Source organism: Aspergillus bombycis, assembly GCF_001792695.1.
Source record: "Aspergillus bombycis strain NRRL26010 chromosome Unknown contig00141, whole genome shotgun sequence".
Lineage (NCBI taxonomy): Eukaryota > Fungi > Ascomycota > Eurotiomycetes > Eurotiales > Aspergillaceae > Aspergillus > Aspergillus bombycis.
This window is the reverse complement of record NW_019170143.1, coordinates 60,191-78,938: the sequence shown is the minus strand read 5'-3', so window position 1 is coordinate 78,938 and position 18,748 is coordinate 60,191. Positions and strand designations below refer to the sequence as shown.

The following is an 18,748-nucleotide window of genomic DNA, read 5'->3' as shown; positions in this document are numbered from 1 at the left end:
TTCTATTGCAGTGCGCGGGCATATTTCAATAAGGTCAAGTTGGCTGGGAACTTGAAATTGGTGGCCGTCCAGGCGATCCAGACTCCAGAGCGTTTGCATCGCTGCGGTTGCGGCGCTAGTTTAAGGCGGTTATCAGGAGAGTTTCGAGTCAATCATTTGACATAACGCGGGGGTGTCGTTGGAGTTCGGGAGATTCAAAATACTTAGAAATCAGTAATTGGGAAACTATGTAAGCACGTGCAGGAGCTCCAGCCCCAACTGGTACCCTACGTAAAGCCAACACTCCTCGGACCTCCCACACGACTACCACGTGATGAAATCAATTCTCCCGCATTTCTTGTCTCTTTACACCGCTGCCCTAGCTGTTCTTGCTAAGATTAACTCCGCACAGCAAGAAGTGCTTATCAGCGAGAATATTATGGCCCAACAAGACAAGATCCCCGGCCACAACAATGCCGTATACGACATCGTGCCAAAGGAAGACCAGATATTCTCCGTCGAGTTCCTCGAGATTGCCCCGACGCCCATTATCGCGTAAGGCCCTCCTTCTCCTTGAAGTGCAGCTTGATGACAACATTTTGATATCCTGACAAAGCGACCATATCTTCTTCGTCTACCTGCGCGGTCATCTGCCTGAATCTAAAAAGAAGGAGCTGGAACTTCCTGACGAGGGCCTCGTCAATGCGACCTTTACTGTGAGCCTCTCTGCTATCTACGCAGATGGTAATCACGACGAGGAAATATCTTATACAGAGCCGTTGAAGACTACACCCTTCGGTCCGCTAGGCCATCTTACTATTCGCGATACCCGTGGAGTTCAGGTCGACTATATACCTAGTAGCGGCTCCAGTGAAATTTTATTAGATTTCCAGATCCTTGCAATGTTTTTGAGGAGCGGTATGTGGACTTTTAAAGTTGACTTGAGACTCGGAGATATAGACAATACATGTCTATTTGCTGGGTCATTCACACAATGGTTAGAGGGGAGGCTTCATTAGGATATTTGGAATAATCTACAAGCTCAATGGCACAATTTTCTCACAACGTTCTGTATTCTCCTGTCAAGATTGGATAGCCTCCTTTCCAGTTAGGATCCAAAAAGACTTGCTCGAGGGCCAGGTTTAAAGGTCTACTCCGTAGTTGCCTAGGGAGAGAGAGACACCCAAAAGACACAACAGGATATGGGAAAATTAGTGGAATAAGAAGTGGGAGAGCTTCTCTTATTTATGTGCGAGAGATAGGGCCTGGATTTTCTCACTTGCCATGGTGGGTGAGCGCTCGCCACCTTCACCACGTTCTCCTGCACCCAGTCTAAGATTTAGCGAATATCTTCTGCAAAGTAATAAGATACCTAGGGCTCATTTAACTACTGTCCGCGTTCACTACTGTGGCATAAGTACGGCTGAGCGGACGGGAAGCCCTGTTCTCCACACCCTGTCGTATGTATCAGTCTGGTAGCCACAAAGGATTATATAGAAGGTATGCAGCTTTTAACCGGTCTAGTTCCATAGTTCTAGTAATGACAGATAGAACCGATTTCACTTCGGCTTAACTCAAGTAATCTTTGTGTGTAGTCTTATTTTACTGTAACATCAGCCATACTCAGGCTGCTGCTGGGCTTTGGCTAGCGTGCTGTCAATTGTACCTGTCGTCTAACATATCATGCTTCATCAAACCTTACATGGCACTGCGTAAGCTGGGAAGTCGTACCGGCACATAAGTGGCATGCCTTCTAGCGAGGACAGGCCAAAGTAGACGGTGGACCAAAGGGTAAACAGAGGACATGTGGTGTCTAGTACTTTATAACACAACATAATCCTTGAGGATGCTTATCCTGAATTGTGACACTCTGTGATTGGCATATATATATGATAGAGCTGGTGTAGCTCACGTATGTGGGATTGATTATCTTGAGGTCTAAATCTACCATACAGATAGTCCTTGATGTTGCGGTCAGGTCACGTGGTTGCTGCCTTAGGCTTCCATGGGCTCTGACAATATATATGGGCAAACATGCGCATCTAGCTCCTTTGTAAGAGCCGGATAACCCTCACATTTAGCTCCAGAATTCTGATTTTATCTACCCATAGACCATCTGATCATGTTCACGTCTGGTAATTCTCCTAGGCTGCTAATAAACCCCACATGGACCATGCGGCCCAGACATCCCGCCACCCCGCAGCGTACCAAAGAGGCTGGATCGTATATTCACTGGTTTCAATTGCACTCCATATATAGAGCGCTGCCAGCCCTGCATTGTGAAGAAAGAAGCAGGATCCAACGATAAATCCGACCCTAGAGTGACGGATATGATGCTTTCTCAACAACCTGCAATGAATGAATGGGTGCTAACCAGGTAGCTCACGGAGACAACCTTGGAATTTACACGCCATCCATATCTCTGTGGTCAATATTAAGACAGACTCTGTACCGCTATACCCCGCCCACAAAGATCTGAAAAAAGAATAAGGGTTCCTTATGCTTGAAAAGGACCCGCCGGACTAATCTCAGCCAAGTCAGGAGGGGACCATACAGACTGGACCCGCAAAAGGTGATATAACGGCTAACTGAGCGTTGAAGATTTCAGTTGTCCTAAGGCATATCAAATTCATTCATTGTTCATGGTCAAAACAAGACTACGTTTCTTCACTTGAATTCCATCGCATGTAAATCTACAACATCTTTGTTCCGTGATCCAGTATATACACGAGCGTTGCCTTGGCTGGGATGGACTGAAGGAGTTCCTCGACAATTCTCTGAGAGCTTAGTGCTTCATTGACGATCTCCGATGCCGCACCGAGGAATAACCAATATGTAGCGGGTTCCTGGCTAGTCCTCTATATCCTGAATCGTGGACTATGCGACTCTTCCCGACTGCTTCCTTGAAGACACACGGAGCTTTGGGGCCGATCATATTTCTATGTCAAGGGCAAAAGAATTGCCCAGCACAGGTCACCTAACTCAAGCTGAAACCTACCCACAGATACGCAAGCTTATACAAGACAACTGAGCGACCTCGACATATCTTGGCTTACGCACGAGTCATGCAGTATTGTCAACAATCCATGCTCCCTACAGTTCTCTGTTTGGTGATCTAGGCCCGGATTCGCTGACTGGTGTCTCAACTAGCTAGGTATCGATACTGAACGGAGTGATCAACAAAATCATATCACAGGCCACAACAAGCCCATCGGCTCACATACCGAGTTAGGTAAGATGGCACTGTTAGCGACTACAGCCCCCGCGGGATATATGATAGACTGTGCTATGGCTTGCCTTGTGATATTATGTTGGGTTACATCCCACATCAATCGCTCCACCAGGGTAGTCATTGTTCAAGGGGCGATATTAGGAGTGGGTAACTGTCAAATACCCTAGATGAGGTATGATCGGGATGGACCGATCTCGGGTAGGTTTATGTGAATCGCTTTTCTTGTCATCAGAGACAGGAGCCCTCTTTTAATTTCCTCGCCGCGCTTGTTGGATGCACTCCGGTTTATTGACTCGCCGGCGTACCCTCCATGAACAAATCAAGTCCAGCGTTGACCGTTAATGGCGGGTCGTGTAATTTCCATTGCAAGGGACCCTCCACCACGCCAATGAAGGAACAAATCGTTTCGTATCGAGGTTAAAAGGTTGCTTCCTTTGTCACTCCCAAGGTTCTCAAGCATCCTTGGCATGGGGCAAAAAAGGACTTGGCATCTTGAACTCCTCTGCAGAATGCCATCTTTCTTTGGCATTCATGACGTGGCTGCGCATAGGAAACCTAGATTGTGATGGCTAAGTAATCCCACACGTGGTGCTCGCAGGACGACAGGATACAGACATTTCTAGTCTGCCACAGGTTCATTCTGCAACGGTCGGCAATGCCAACGGATGCAGGGTCTGGCGAGCGCGATGAGAACCTTGGAGACGCCAAGTATTCCACTGCTCTTGGCACGCTAGATTTTGATACAGCCCGTGGACTGTTGATTTGTGTCGGCTAATTCTGACTCGACGATCAAGACAAGGAAAGAGCAGAGTTTAGCTAGGAAGGCCGCTACTGGGGTGGAGGTATAAAGCCAATCCGATTTCCCTTGTTGTCCCCTCTCATCCTGTCACTCACAAACGCTGCACACACATAAGCTTGGACTAAATCTCAGCACAACTGCAAGAACCATGAGATTCTCAATCCTCGCTCTGTTTGCCTTGGCCTCGGTCGCCTTGGCCCAGGACAGTACTAGCCAGGATCCGGGTCCGTCCCCCACTGCCTCTGTTGGGTGTGAGCCACACGGAGACCACTGGTATGTTTGTTTCTGCCCTCATCTTGGATGTCAGAGCACCGATATCTAATGTTGATCCAGGCACTGCGAGGGTCCAGCATCGACATCAGAGACTGTCACCCCAGCCGTTCCTAGCCCAACCGAATCTGTAGGCTGCGAGCCGCACGGCGACCACTGGCATTGCGACGGCCCCGCTTCGACCACCGCCGAGGCCACTACTACAAGCACCCATTCACACACGGACGAGGTCGATACCACCGCGACTCCAACCATTCCCAGTCCAACCGAGTCGGTCGGTTGTGAGCCTCACGGCGACCACTGGCACTGCGACGGCCCTGCGGAGACGGGAGCCTCGACATCAAGCGGTAGCAGCAGCAGCAGCAGCAGCAGCGGTTCGACTGGAACCAGCACAGGCACTGCTGCCTCTGCCTCAGGGACCGGATCGGATGAGGACAGTGCGGCCGGGCACGTCGGTGTTCAACTTTCCGTTGCGGTCGGGTTGGCGCTGGGAGTCGCGGCATTGCAACTGTGAGGTAGCATCGTCGATAGCGGACATTGTATATTCCACTCGTGTCAGGGGGGGAGGTTCCGAACCTATAATGTATTTACTAAAATTGTTTTGGGATTTGATTAGGGAAATGAGGCTATAGAATTGGGAAATTTTTTTTATTAGGGTTGCCTGATCATATGATTTGTTCGCGGATCCGAGTGGTATGTCCCGTCAGACCATTCGGAATACTAGTATCCACCACTCGTCTTGGCTTCGTTCCAACCCAATGGTAAAGGTTATATAACCCATGAACATCATCTTAGCCGTGATTGGAACTTCTAAGAATCACCCAGAGCAGGAGTATCGCAACATGGAGTCCTTCAATTCTACTGTCCTTCCCCAGATGGCTTCATATGCGGATTTCATCAAGCTAGCTCATCAAAACCCCAACCTATCCAGCTTGGAAAACCTCTGGGAGGCTTACTACTCCTACTGGAACAACGATATCATCGCCACGGGTAAGCTCTACATGTTTGTACTGTCCCTGAGACAACCGCTAAGCTGCGCAGGAATTATCACGTTCATCGCCCATGAACTCATTTACTTCGGCCGCTGCCTCCCATGGATCATCGCCGATGCGATGCCAGGTACCTTCAACCGATGGAGGATACAAGATCACAAATCACCGCCCTCAGTAGCGACCCAATGGAACTGCACTAAATATATCCTTGCCATCCACTTCATCGTCGAACTTCCTCTGATTGTCCTCTTCCACCCTCTGATGGACCTCTGCGGCCTCAAATATACCTCCCCCTTCCCAGACCTCAAATCTGTAGCCGCCCAACTCGCCATCTTCTTCATTGTTGAGGATACCTACCACTACTGGCTGCACCGCGCCTTCCATTGGGGGCCCCTGTACCGCTCCATCCACCGTATTCATCACCAATACGCGACTCCTTTCGGTCTCACGGCCGAATACGCCAGTCCCTGGGAAACCCTCCTGCTCGGTCTTGGCACGATCGCCCCACCGCTGGTTCTCGGTTACTTTACAGAGAACGTGCATCTGATCACTGTATTGGTATGGATGGGTCTGCGCCAAGTACAGGCTATCGACTCGCACTCGGGATATGATTTCCCCTGGAGCCTGAGACGAATCATCCCCTTCTGGGGTGGAGCTGACTGGCATGATGACCATCATCGTTACTTTGTGGGTAATTACTCTAGCTCGTTCCGCTATTGGGATAGTAAGTCTTTCTTTGCACTCTTTCCGGGATTTGGTTGACAGGTACTGACCTGCGACAGTCTTGATGGGCACTGTTGCTGGCCCCAAGAATGGGCGTGAGCATAGACGCCGGGATTAGCTCCCATATTGCAGAGAGGGAGACAAAAGCTCTCTTTCTTTTTGCTCTTTTTTGATCTGTAGTAATTTTTTAATGAGGCTGTATGCACAGCTATGGGCTAGTTAGGGTATGATTAGAATGCGTATTATTATATGAGATAATTAAAATAAATAATATGTCTACGATACATCGGCCCACCTTTCGAGAATAATGTACGTATTTTAAAATCCCGAAAGAAAGCAACAATAAAGGGGAGAAATATATATCACGAAGGATCTAAGCCCGTCTCGCCCGAGAAGTCGGATATATCTCACCCGCCATAGTCCGGGGTTCAAGCAAACACCGGGCCATCCCGAACTGAAAAGAAAATGCCCAGTGAAATACATAATTTATGGGAAACGCCCTTCTGCCCACTGATAAAGCCTTTCTACCAACAAGAACACAATGCTTGATCGAAATCGACCATGTGTTTGACGCCAAGCATGTCGGGCGGTTATCATCGGTCATCTATAGTGTAAAGACATTGGTCTTGAAGAAGGTACCAACCAGACGTTCGGATGTCGTGGGATTCACACTTGACCTTAGAGGCTTGATTACTCTCAGTCACCTTTTGCTCAAGTGGTATTTTCTTCTATATTGAACTCACGCCTAGAGTTGGCTTCAGCGTGACAGGCATCGTTATATAAAAAGTGTACGTTCATGAAGATATCTCGATAACTAGAATGCTTCTTCCCTGAGATTCTGAAAAGTTAATCATTGGGTCACCTACATGAACATAAACGATCGGGAACTTAGGATTTCTCGCCTTGGAACCTGGATGTGGATTGCCATGCCACTTCTCTCTACTGGTATCAGTTGTGCCTATGTCGAGATTCATGCCAAGAGCAGATATCAGTAGCCAATGAGGTAGATGCTGATGGCAGTTCCCTTGTGGGGGATAGTGGAGTCGTTATGTTTCGATATATAAACAAGCTCATCGGCTCGCATTTGTGGATTCTGTGGAGCTATTTGCGTATCTCCTCGGCTTTTGATAGAGTTTTCGATATCGCGATCTCCGTAAGCCATGACATAACTCTATCCAGTCTGTTAAAATGGCCTTTACCTGCCAAGGGAGCCCTACCTTACGATCTAGGACGATAAATAGCAGCAGAAGTAGCCATCTATATAAAATAGCCGAACGTCCTCCGTACATCTCTCCCGATACACCCTCTCTTTATTATGTACTATAGTCTGGATAAGCACAGTCAGACGTTAACGGTAGCATAAATAGAAGACAATCCTGTGGCATCTGACTAACAAATTGTGGAGGGACTCTGACAGAGATGTCACCTTTACGGGAATCTTTTATCCTGGTTAGCATGTGTGCTCCCTCTGCCACATGGAGGCGGCCAATCCGAACTTTCTTATCAGAACTATACTATTGACTGTAGCTTCTGCAACTGCCCGCAGCTGTGAACCCATACGACAGACTTGACACTAATATACAGAATTCACATCGACTTTATCAACACCAGGTGTCAAGTTTCACTCGCATAAGATATTCAGCGACTGTACGATCTTGTCCGGCTTATATATGCCAAGCACAAACCTGATTCCATCACAACTTGGTCATCAAGGCACAAAGGTTACTGATAGCCCTGGTGGCTCAACTGTGTGCCTCGAGTAGAGTGGCTCGATTGCGAGAAATACCTCTTACCAGACACGTCTCAAGTCGCAACATAGAAGACCGTTAGGAAGTGAGACATCGAAAGACCAAGTCACACCGCCAGTCATATGGACCAATAATACCTATTGTACTGAGACAATTCCAGAACCTGTGACTCGCTGACGACCTTATGAAGATCTGGACTTCACAATGGGACCGGAATTAACAGACCCCTCAGCCAAACTTATATCTCAGATACGGCACCTAACCAGCGTTGCTATTGCTTATCCATCAGATGCCCGCTACATCACCCCTTGTGCTCGATGTAGTCTGCACAAATTTTGAGCTGCTCCCTCTGCGGCCCTTGGGCTGTGCGTGTCGCCGGAATGCGGCTGCATCTAGGGTCTGTAAGAACTAACAGGATGAGAACTCTTTTCCTGTCCTAGGAGCAGCCGTGGTGTTCGTTTATTTATTTTCTCGTGATTCAGAGACATCGATTAGTAACACAGATAACATCCACGTCACTGTAGTCGACCCAATAAGAGCTCATCCTGCATGAGGTTGTCTCCATCGTGGTAGCCATTTTTGGTTTTTGGAGACTGCCGCTGGTATGAATATTCGGCCGACTTCGCCAAAAGTCTCCGACCTTATTTGAAATTGGACCGGTTGCCCTGACTTTAAGCATCTTCTAATCCTTAAATTCTAAGTGGAGCGGCATAAGCAACACGCAGAAGCGGTTCGGAGTTAGGAAGAACTTAGCACCCAAAGGTGCCGGACTGGAAGCCGAAATAGAAATCTGAAGAAGGGTTTCAACGTTGGTAACCAATTATATTCTTGGGCTTTTTAAAGCTTTGTGGTTGAAGCTCCACGCAGTGGATATAGACCCACCAGCAACCGTTTCAATCACCAAGGAAGACATCACTGTCATCAGCGCATGCAGCTTACGCATTAACTTTCACCTTTGGTTCATGGGATACACAAGGCTTAAACTTAATGCTAAATTCCGAGTTGGTGTCATCACCTTGGGTCCCCTTTCTACCCCTGCCAAGCGGCAAATTTTCAATCTCACTATAGCTTCCAAACTATGGAACGGGTGGAGCTCCACTGTCATCGCGGAGATAATGGACTTGGTCCTCAATATTGTGGATCATCCCAAAAATGGATTTCTAAGCTCTTCTAATCTTTTTTCTCGAAATTGTCTGCTCCGGAGAACTGCCGAGACCATCCGCCACTGGCAATCTGTTCTGTATAAATCGCAGGAGGACCTTCGGGGAATCAACACCCCCAGATTCGATCAAGACTCTACATACGATAGAACACCCGAACAAAGCTAAACCTTAATTCGCATACAATGGCCGCTACCGACTACAAGTTCGAAGGCTGGATGGGCCTGGACCCCACGGCCGCTGAGGGCAACATGGTCTGGCAGGAGTTCCAGCCCAAGGCTTGGGAAGAGACCGATGTTGATATTCGCATCACACACTCCGGTATCTGTGGTTCAGATTTGCACACTTTGCGCAGTGGATGGGTATGTTTTGCTTTGCTTAAAGATAATATCGCCACGGCCGCTAACAATGCCTAGGGTCCTACGATGTACCCCTGCTGCGTCGGTCACGAAATTCTCGGAGTTGCAGTCAGAGTCGGCTCCCAGGCCGAAGGAAACATCAAGGTTGGCGACCGCGTCGGTGTCGGTGCGCAGAACGATTCTTGCCAGGGCCGCAAGGGCGACTGTGAAGAATGTGCCTCCGGGCTTGAGCAGTACTGCCCTCACTTGATGGGCGGTACCTACAACTCCAAGCACTGGAACGGTGACAAGTCCTATGGTGGATATGCTCTCTACCACCGCTCGCCTTCTCGCTTCGTTATCAAGATCCCCGATGCTATCCCCTCCGCGATGGCTGCTCCTATGCTTTGCGGTGGTATCACCACATACTCGCCCCTTCGTCACAACGGCTGCGGCCCCGGAAAGACGGTCGGTATTATCGGTGTTGGTGGTCTTGGCCACTTCGGTATTATGTTTGCCAAGGCCCTGGGTGCCGATAAGGTGGTTGCCATTTCTCGCAAGGCCAACAAGAAGGAGGATGCTCTCAAGCTTGGCGCCGATGCCTATATCGCTACGGATGAAGATGAGGACTGGGCCAAGAACAACTCCCGCAGCTTGGACTTGATCCTCTCTACCGTTTCCTCCTCCAAGATGCCCATCATGGACTATATCACTATGCTCAAGCCCAGTGGCAACTTCGTGCAGTTGGGTGCTCCCGAAGACGGTGCCCTCACCATCCCCGCCTTCGCACTGATCGTCAAGAGAATTAAGTTTGGCGGATCTATGATTGGAAGCCCCAGCGAGATCCGGGAGATGCTTGAGTTGGCTGCTGAGAAGAACGTCAGGTCATGGGTTCACGAGGTACCTATGAAGGATGCCAACAAGGCCATCGTGGACATGGAAGCTGGCAAGGCCAGGTACCGTTACGTGCTTGTGAACGAGCAATAGATCAAATCAGGCATCAATAGACATTGTACATAGGATATAGAGTAATTCAGCGCAGCGTACTACACAACTTCATATGATCGTACTGTATATGGCTCACCTCTGACTAGAACTGTTCCCCCCGGTGCGCGCAGTTGTTCGTTGGCCTCGACGTCCTTAGCACAGGGCAAACTGTCCCCTTCCAGGCCAAGAATATATTTGGCCGACCACCCAGTGCTTGAATCCCATTCTTCTCTCCTAGCACTAACCCCCTTCCCTGCCTTTACCACTGCATCTGTAGAACCCGCGAAGGCCGAGCGCACATATACCTGCTTCTGTCGCACCACCAAATACGTGCCCCAGATCCTCGCCAAAAATGTCCGCGAAACCTCCACCTCCTCGTCTTCCCTAAGCTCAATATCATGCTTTGATTCCAAAACCCATGAGACACCCCTTCCCGGCCCCTCGGGACCCTCCTTGAATCTCAACTCACGCCATACCTCCTCATATTCCGTCACCGGAGCCCCCGGCAGATCTGGACGAGACATAGATCCAGTCTCGAGGTCATCACCGTTTGGCAATGTAGTAAAGGTACCACAGTCAACGTCATCAAAAGAATTGTGCGAGTCAATCTCATGAGTAAACTGCACGCGGTCTGGTATTGTCAGTATGTGTGCAGTCCGGAGATGTGTGAATGCGACTCACGAGGGTCACTACTATCCACAACCCGCTGACCGGCAATTGCCCAGTCAATGTCGCCGGATTTCTTATCTACGCGAAGGTCCACGTACCAACCCTTCACGGACATGACGATGGTGTCGGTCGTTTCCGAAGCGGGTTCCGGGAGCCATCGGAGGGAGATGCGTGTTGAGAGGCGGCTCTCAGTGGGTGGATTCGCAGTGGGGGATGCCATGGCGTGAATTAAGGCGTGTGAGTGTTCGAGCGTGGTTATGAGAACAGGAATGAGGATTTGTCTGGAGATGGGTTACGACGTCCCTTATCACTATTTAGTTATTTATTTTAAATACCCCGCATCCAGTGGGCAGGACCTTGATTGGTCAGAGAGTCCGTCCTTTCCAAGTAGTAGTATTTATCACTAAGTTCCGAGTCATTCCTACTCCTTTACATAAACCTCATGAACCTGCTAGTGGCCGAAATAGGCACACCCCCCGCCTTCTTGTGGCTTGCATATGATTCTGAACAACTAGAAAGGAGGAATACTGTTGTCCTAAGGGCTACTTATGCTTATATAACACCATGAGTCCTATTGGTTGCTCCAAAAATCATCCTTGAGCATTGCATAACATCATACGGGCATCCCATCATACGCAGACCATTCACAATACACCCTACGCGGTATCGGCATCCTCGCCTCTAACAGCGAAGATCAGCTTACAAACCTGATCCTTAGGACGAGCGGAGATGATCTGATCATCGAGGTCCATGGACGCAGTCATATCCGGGGCAACCGACGACCGAAACCGAGAATACAGCTCTCGCAGAAGAACTCTCATTTCCACCATTGCAAGGCTACATGCGTTAGTGAAGAAGCCATGTTGTGGGCTTTAGTGTGCTTACTTCTTTCCGGTACACCCTCTCCCGCCCGTCCCAAACGAGAAGAACAATCGATTCCGGTCATTGAAGCCCTCTTCTTTTAACCATCGCTCCGGATTGAAACGGTCCGGCTCGGGGAACACTTCTTCGTTGAAACGGTGTACCGTATATGGCTGACAGCTGACAATAGTATTCTCTGGGATGAAGTACTCATCGATAGTCCTGCCACCGGATGGGACGTACCGTGGAAAAGACATCGGAATTGGCGGTGTGCATCGCAAGGCTTCCTTTATAACAGCATCTAGATATGGCATTTTATCTAGAGGTGTATCATCCGATGCTGATGCCAGCTCCTTGTGAAGACGATCTTGAAATTGGAAGTTCTGTGGCTGAGAGAGTTCCCACATAAGAAAGCAAAGAGCATCACCGGTAGTGTCAATGCCTGCAGCCATATGGTCTTTGCATTCGGCGGCGACTTGCATGTGGCTCAGCGGCGAGCCTTTGCGGGTGAGACGCGCGACTAAGCTGTGCTCATCTGGGCGTTGTTGCCCGGCCATCTGTACCGCATATGCATTTGCTTTGGGGGCAGGGCGGGGGACTAGACAAGATGGGAAATATGGGGTTAATGTGGGGAGGTAATAGTGTAGAAGATTTTCTGTTGTGATTAGCTTTGTCTACAGTGAGAGCTGACCATTCACATACTCTGCAGGCTTTGATGATATGTCAACTCCTCCATCATCTCATAGTCCTTAGCGTTATCTAAGGATTTCAAGCCACCAGGGCTAAACATGAAGTTTGTTACTCCATCAAGCGCGTAGCAGTGCAAGAGGGACTAGAAATGTCAGCCAAATTCACTATAAGGAGGTGTGATACTCACGTAGACATTCACACTTCCTTCGATGGCGGCAACTCTCGATACAAAGGTCTGAGCTCGCTCCTTAATGGCGGACACATGCTTCTCGCGCACGACGTTTGACATGGCGTATCTATCAGCCAATTCCCGCTTCCTATGACTATGCTGCACCTCGTTAGTTGCGATGGCTTTCATTCAGAGGGATGAACTCACTCCTTGCTTCTCGAGAGTAGAGAACATGGTTCTTTACTTGTCAGCTTATTTTTCTTTTCTTATTGTTTTTTCCGGCTGGGCAATGCTATACTTAATCCCATATTGTCGGAATAAATCATAGTATTCCGTCTTATCATAACCACTGCCGCCGGATGCGTAGATCTCTCGGATAGCATTTAGGCTAGCAAACGAGACTTCGTTCGGCGCAAGGCGGACTACAGGACCATACTTCTTGTGTAGATGGTGAACGAAAAGACGTCTGGTCGCTGTGAACTCGTGGTACTTCAGGCAGAAGCTGGTGAAGTTCGTATACCACGGGCCGGGGACCTTGGCAAGTGGGGATGAAAGGCGCTTGAAGAGATATAGTCCAACAAGCAAGATACTCGACAACCATAATGACCACATGTTGAATCAATAATTCCCTTGAACCTTTGACAGGAATTTAGTCTTGGAAATACCGGTTTATTTCTCGCGACGGATATATATACAGATTAGTGATACGATGAACATGATAGAACAACCCTATACCATCCGAAAAGGGAAGTTTGAAGAGATGACTACCCCAGGAAATCAGGGACTGTCCAATCCTTTATCTGTATCTGCATTAGTCCATCAATGATAGGCGTGTGTTATCGTGCGGGGATGCTTTTATCGGATCCTTCCGACTGATAAGCAAATGCATCTCGGCACTAGAGTTTCTTTTAGTAACAGATGCGTTTGCCTTGGGATCTACCGCGGTATCATATACGAGGCGATGTCCAAAACTGGCAAGCGGGCCCTATTTCTTTCAGTAGGTGGTGACGAAAGAGGGAGTAGTAATCAATCCTTTTCCGTCTGCGGTTCTATATTATGCATTTTTATACTCTTTTCGTCATGGGCAGGCTGTGAGTAGTGGTCACCCTGTGTGGAGGCTCCGACTGCATTCGAATAAACTACCACATTTTCTGCGGCAAAGTGCGTATTGAGGTCTCTTTCTGAGATGTATTATTTTTCTAGACACGGAAATTTCATTGTATCAGATCTTGCTTTGGAGGTCGTCAAGAAGAAGACGGTATGAGCTGCCCCTCGCCTCGAGATAACTCAATATATATCTTAATTGTAGATACCTAAAGGGTTAGTCTAATACAACCATATGATTCTTGTATAAATATAAATAGCTCTTTATACAATATTTTTTTTAAAAAAAAATCAGAAATTTAATCTTAATAGTAAAGCCAGTCTTATCGAAGTTAGAGATATTCTCTACTGAGACTCTATGCTGCATTATAGTAATTTGTACGCATGGTACAGTACCCCATCAGCAACCATATCGACAACACCAAGATTGTATTCATATTAGGTATAGGTGTAACATCTATGAGTGCATTGAAGCTATAAATCGTGTGGCCAGCGTGACCGCCAAATCAAAAGTAGTACTAGCTACAGTTCAGTGATAGTAGATACAATGGATCAGAACAGAACAAGACCCATACGAGAAGCAACAGTAAAGAAATTCCAAGAGTTTTCTCGCACACGCCTTGAGACTTGAAAGCGCTAGCATAAAGTTGTGTCTTTTAGGTGTTGGATCGTTTATACATGATGTCACGGTGTTTTAGCTAGGCAGCTCTTAGTGCTTATCACTAAGCGCCATAGTTCTTATAAAATCTCTTTGTAATATCAATATCAACTTCACTAGCTATTGGGATTAGGTCTACATGCCCCTGTCCTCTATTTTATCAAGAGCTAGCTGATTACAATTCCGGCTACATCGCTTCCAATGTAGAGGTGAGCCTAAGCTTGAACACGAAAAGTAGGGACGATTGAAACTCTTGATATTTGTCCGGAATATCAAGAAGTCGCTGTTGAACTTGTATTCTGTCTCACCAAAAATTGTAATATGTACTTTTCTTTCTATATTCATAGATTCATTATCATTGTTGTCAGCAGAATCCCGTCTCGGTGGTAGCAGGGCCAGTGAAATAATACCTCCAGTCCACCCAAGGAGTATCTACGAGCAGTATCTCGCTTATTAATTTAACATAATCTACAAATCTGCAAGTATCCTAGTAAAATTGGCTTCCATAATATATGAAAAAATGGGTTGAGGCTTATGACGTCTGTCACCGCCCAAATCATCACTAACCGCAAAACATTTGCGCAGGATGGATACAAAGTGATAGAAAATGGAACCGTGGTGGAGACTTGCAACGAGCGGGAACTCGTGATTCGCCATGGCTGGTTAGTCAGCTTCGTCGATTATTAAGTTGTGGGGAATGGCGCATGCGCAAGTCGTCCGTGTCTCCTGAGCTTCTTAATTAATTGTCCTCGAGAATCAAGAGTTCTGTACGTACGCAGCAGCTCGCAGACGCTTTAGGGCAGCACTATCTCTACTTCAACTGCATACCTTAATATAGATATAACAGAATGGCGTCGAACGCCCCTAAGCGTGTTACCCTGCGCAGATCATGCCAAGCCTGCGTCCGAGGCAAGCGTCGTTGCGACCAACGATGGCCGCGATGTAGTCGGTGCCAGGCTCGGCGCATCGACTGCGAATACATCAACATACCACTGCCAGCTGGGCCCGATGCCTCCAATGCCACTTCGCACGTTGTACGCCGAGCATCATCTGTGTCCGATCTGCCCATACACCGGCCGCTGCCGTTGGTAATTATGAAAGGATACGACGCGGACATCATTTCGTTCCTTATAGCCGGAATGCGAAGCTTTCCTACTGAATTCGCTAAGAATATGAAGACGGACTTTATCCATCCAGACCTTTATCAGAGTTCTGAGGCTTCAACCGTGTTGCAAAATGTCCGGACTCTCTGCAGACTCCACTCCCAAGCTCGTCAAGGGGACAACACCACGTCCCTTACTCCTCTGCTACAGCAGCACTGTGCAGAACTCCTTCGCAAGTCTGGTCGTCCAGCTAGCTTCCAGGAGCTTCTCGCATGCATCCAATCACTACTTATCCTACAGTGCCTTCTCATCCTCGATGAGAAAACAGATCTTGGCCCCTATTCGGAAACTATCAGTACTATGCTATCTAATGTTGGGCGGCGTCTCTGGCAGAAAGCTCCTACTCAACTCTCCCATACTATGAGTCCACGGGAGGCATGGCTCTTCGCAGAGAGCGTTCGGCGGACGATTATCGTCGCCTTCATGCTGCGCAGTGTATATTCGTTACTGAAGAGAAACTACTCTGTTCGCACTCCGTTCGTCGACTCATTGCCTTTCGATGTTCGCACTACTTTGTGGGATACCGATGATGGGGTCTGGGATGACGCAACGCCTGTATCTTTGGAAAACATGGTTTCTTTGCAGCAGTATTCGAGCTTGCTGGAGTCGGGTGCAGTCTACGGTATCTCGCCATTCAGTGCTCTGATATTGGCTGCCTGTAAAGGTAAAGCTGTGTCCGATGTGCCGTATCCGCCTGTTGCAGGCTACAAGGCCTACTGAGAGTTAAAGTACACGGAAATGAAAGTCGGTTACTCTGGATTCTCTATCTCTCTAATACACATTCAACCCGTCCAACACTCATCGCAAGAATTGCTTGAGCAAACCCCTCAGCATCTCCGTCATCTGCTGGTATATCTCCTGTCTCTTGGTCTCGAACGTTTCAAAGATGTCCTTGGCTGATCCGACCGGGATTTGATCCTCGCCCTGGGTGAGCTTGGCCCACACTTCGTCGATGAATTCCTGCAGTGGCATGCCAATGAGATGGCCGTCTTTCAGGTCCGGCTGGTGCTTGGGGTCGTGCAACTCGGTCTGCACCGCAGGAGGGTATATCTCTAGCACCTTCACATTTCCGGGGCCGTCCTGCAGTTGCGTACGTAGGGCCAGGATGAAATGGTGCAGTGCGGCCTTTGAAGCACCATAATTCGGACAGCGCATCATCGGTACCAGAGCCATTTGTGACGTGGTGAATGCAATAGCAGTTTGGGTTGGTTGCTTTTGCAGGTGTGGGAGGAACTCCTTGGTGAGACGAACTGCCGAGGTGTAGTTCGTGATGAGTTCTTGGTCAAAAACGTCCAGATCGACGCTCTCGGGGTTTGCGAAATCGAATGGCCGCTGGATTCCGGAGTTGACGAAGACACAGTCAAGGTCAGGGTTCTCGGAAACCACTTCAGAAGCAAACTTGGGGATCTTTGGTATGGGTTAGTTGAGCCCTTGATGGATTCACGCTGCGGGCAGGATAGATGAGTACTCACTGCTTCAAGATTCATCACGTCAAACACCTTATATTTGACCTTGTCACTTCCATTCTCCTTGACGAACTCTTCCAAGTTCTCCTTCCTCCTGCCAGCAATGATCAATTGGGTACCATTTTGCACGAGCTTGGTAGCCAGCGCCTTGCCAATGCCTGAGGTGGCGCCGATCACTAGGACTTTGGTGTAAGGGAAAGACATGTTTGAAGCAGGTTATAGAAATCAACGATGAATATTACAACTACATCTCTCAACGGCAGACAGCGTTGCCTCTTTTTTATATCCAAATCCATGTACTCTGAATCCTGATGTCATCGCCACATCTAGCGGAGACTAAACCTCTTTGGGGTTTTTCTCATGGCCCACCACGTGTGCGGAGACTAGGCCGGATTGGGCGATCTATGGCAAACGCAGCATTCGCGATCAATTTGTCAGGAACGGACTTAGAACATTAGTGCCTCACCCTAAATCCATGACCCTGACTCTGTGAAGCTGTGTCTAGAACAGTCTAGAAATAGAGTGTTTCGAGAGTAGAGTGACAGGGGTGATCTCCCAATCTAGATACTTGTTTAGGACATGATCGTGCAGTCTCCATCAATCAGTGCTAGCGTTAGTAAGTCCCTGAAACTGATACAAATGCTTATTGAGGAAGAGAGACTTAGTACATATTACAGAGTCACATGTCATTAGCTGGGTTACAAGGTACGTCTTTCTGGTAGGTTTTGGCTTTATATCTGTCTAGAGAAGTAGTCCCAAAAAGATCCCCGAGAGATATGGACATAGCAGAATCTACGTCAGGTACAAAGGTATCATATATAGCACTTCATTATAGAAGATATCAATATTCAACACCTATCTACTTCCCCTTCTCACATGAATAAATAGGGTCCTCCTCCAATTCAACCCCCCAAACCCTCCACATCCTCTCCTTAAACAACTCATAACAAGCTCCCATCCTCACAACCCTCATCTCCCCGAAATCGTATAAGATACTTGCTCTCCCATAAAGATGATACCGCTGCAACCCATAATCGACCACAACATCCGCGGCCTCCAAGATCTCCTGCTCAATATCCTGCACGCGAAACTTCTGTCCACTGCCGGTCACATTCGCACTCGACCCTACAACTACCTTTCCGACCTCATAATGTAATCTCACAACCTCCAACAGAAGCGACCCCCCACCCACATGGATAGCCATCTTCCCGTCCTTAGTCGTCTTTTCCAACGTCTCGGCCGACATGCCTTGCAACAGCGGATGGTCGGATCTATACGGCGCAATGACCCCAAGCGACATGTCTAGATCGTGTGTTAGGGTTTTGGTCATGTCGAATTTCTCTGCTGGGAGAATGTGCAGCGATTTGTGAACATCATAGTTGCCGATTATGCCTTGTGTGTGTCCGGGACGCCGCTTTTTAGCGTGAAAGGCGCGAGTGATAGCTTCGCTGGAGGAGGCTATCAGCCCGTAGCCTACTTCCGTAGGGACTATGGCTATGCCGCCTTCTTGGGGGATTTGGAAGACTCTCAGGGCGTCCTTGTGGACGTTTGGGGGTGTACTCAGGGTGGGGATTAGTTTTCCACGGAGAGTCATTGTGCGTGAAGTGGCTATAGAACTGGATTCTAGTTGAGACAGTGCTGTGGTTTTATATCGCCGGCTTAGGTGGGATGATAGAGTGTAGAGACTTATCATGCCTCCTGACGCGTCAGCACGACTTGGGGGCTGTAATGTTAGTGCAG

General features: G+C 48.3%; 9 protein-coding genes across 9 annotated transcripts; 5 read left to right on the top strand and 4 right to left on the bottom strand.

The window, feature by feature from the left end:
- Window positions 1–313: 313 nt before the first annotated feature.
- On the top strand, window positions 314–998 carry ABOM_010646 (uncharacterized protein; the record flags this gene model as incomplete). The annotated part of the gene is made up of 2 exons (XM_022537774.1): window positions 314–534; window positions 596–998. 2 exons carry the CDS (start codon window positions 314–316, stop codon window positions 996–998), a joined length of 624 nt encoding a protein of 207 aa, XP_022384220.1.
- A 3,160-nt stretch (window positions 999–4,158) lies between these two features.
- On the top strand, window positions 4,159–4,794 carry ABOM_010645 (uncharacterized protein; the record flags this gene model as incomplete). The annotated part of the gene is made up of 2 exons (XM_022537773.1): window positions 4,159–4,283; window positions 4,344–4,794. The coding sequence occupies 2 exons, from the start codon at window positions 4,159–4,161 to the stop codon at window positions 4,792–4,794; spliced, it is 576 nt and encodes a 191-aa protein (XP_022384219.1).
- A 328-nt stretch (window positions 4,795–5,122) lies between these two features.
- Window positions 5,123–6,113, top strand: ABOM_010644 (sterol desaturase family protein; the record flags this gene model as incomplete). The annotated part of the gene is made up of 3 exons (XM_022537772.1): window positions 5,123–5,270; window positions 5,322–5,996; window positions 6,055–6,113. 3 exons carry the CDS (start codon window positions 5,123–5,125, stop codon window positions 6,111–6,113), a joined length of 882 nt encoding a protein of 293 aa, XP_022384218.1.
- A 2,975-nt stretch (window positions 6,114–9,088) lies between these two features.
- ABOM_010643 (NAD(P)-dependent alcohol dehydrogenase) lies at window positions 9,089–10,228 on the top strand (the record flags this gene model as incomplete). The annotated part of the gene is made up of 2 exons (XM_022537771.1): window positions 9,089–9,265; window positions 9,320–10,228. 2 exons carry the CDS (start codon window positions 9,089–9,091, stop codon window positions 10,226–10,228), a joined length of 1,086 nt encoding a protein of 361 aa, XP_022384225.1.
- Window positions 10,229–10,287: 59 nt separating this feature from the next.
- Window positions 10,288–11,117, bottom strand: ABOM_010642 (uncharacterized protein; the record flags this gene model as incomplete). The annotated part of the gene is made up of 2 exons (XM_022537770.1): window positions 10,288–10,859; window positions 10,910–11,117. 2 exons carry the CDS (start codon window positions 11,115–11,117, stop codon window positions 10,288–10,290), a joined length of 780 nt encoding a protein of 259 aa, XP_022384223.1.
- Window positions 11,118–11,553: 436 nt separating this feature from the next.
- On the bottom strand, window positions 11,554–13,229 carry ABOM_010641 (cytochrome P450; the record flags this gene model as incomplete). The annotated part of the gene is made up of 6 exons (XM_022537769.1): window positions 11,554–11,734; window positions 11,783–12,413; window positions 12,461–12,590; window positions 12,636–12,776; window positions 12,825–12,855; window positions 12,916–13,229. 6 exons carry the CDS (start codon window positions 13,227–13,229, stop codon window positions 11,554–11,556), a joined length of 1,428 nt encoding a protein of 475 aa, XP_022384222.1.
- A 1,998-nt stretch (window positions 13,230–15,227) lies between these two features.
- Window positions 15,228–16,262, top strand: ABOM_010640 (Zn(II)2Cys6 transcription factor domain-containing protein; the record flags this gene model as incomplete). The annotated part of the gene is made up of 1 exon (XM_022537768.1): window positions 15,228–16,262. The coding sequence occupies one exon, from the start codon at window positions 15,228–15,230 to the stop codon at window positions 16,260–16,262; it is 1,035 nt and encodes a 344-aa protein (XP_022384221.1).
- Window positions 16,263–16,340: 78 nt separating this feature from the next.
- On the bottom strand, window positions 16,341–17,212 carry ABOM_010639 (putative short-chain dehydrogenase/oxidoreductase; the record flags this gene model as incomplete). Its single annotated transcript, XM_022537767.1, has 2 exons — window positions 16,341–16,949; window positions 17,015–17,212. The coding sequence occupies 2 exons, from the start codon at window positions 17,210–17,212 to the stop codon at window positions 16,341–16,343; spliced, it is 807 nt and encodes a 268-aa protein (XP_022384230.1).
- Window positions 17,213–17,867: 655 nt separating this feature from the next.
- On the bottom strand, window positions 17,868–18,602 carry ABOM_010638 (uncharacterized protein; the record flags this gene model as incomplete). The annotated part of the gene is made up of 1 exon (XM_022537766.1): window positions 17,868–18,602. One exon carries the CDS (start codon window positions 18,600–18,602, stop codon window positions 17,868–17,870), a length of 735 nt encoding a protein of 244 aa, XP_022384231.1.
- Between the last annotated feature and the right edge of the window lie 146 nt (window positions 18,603–18,748).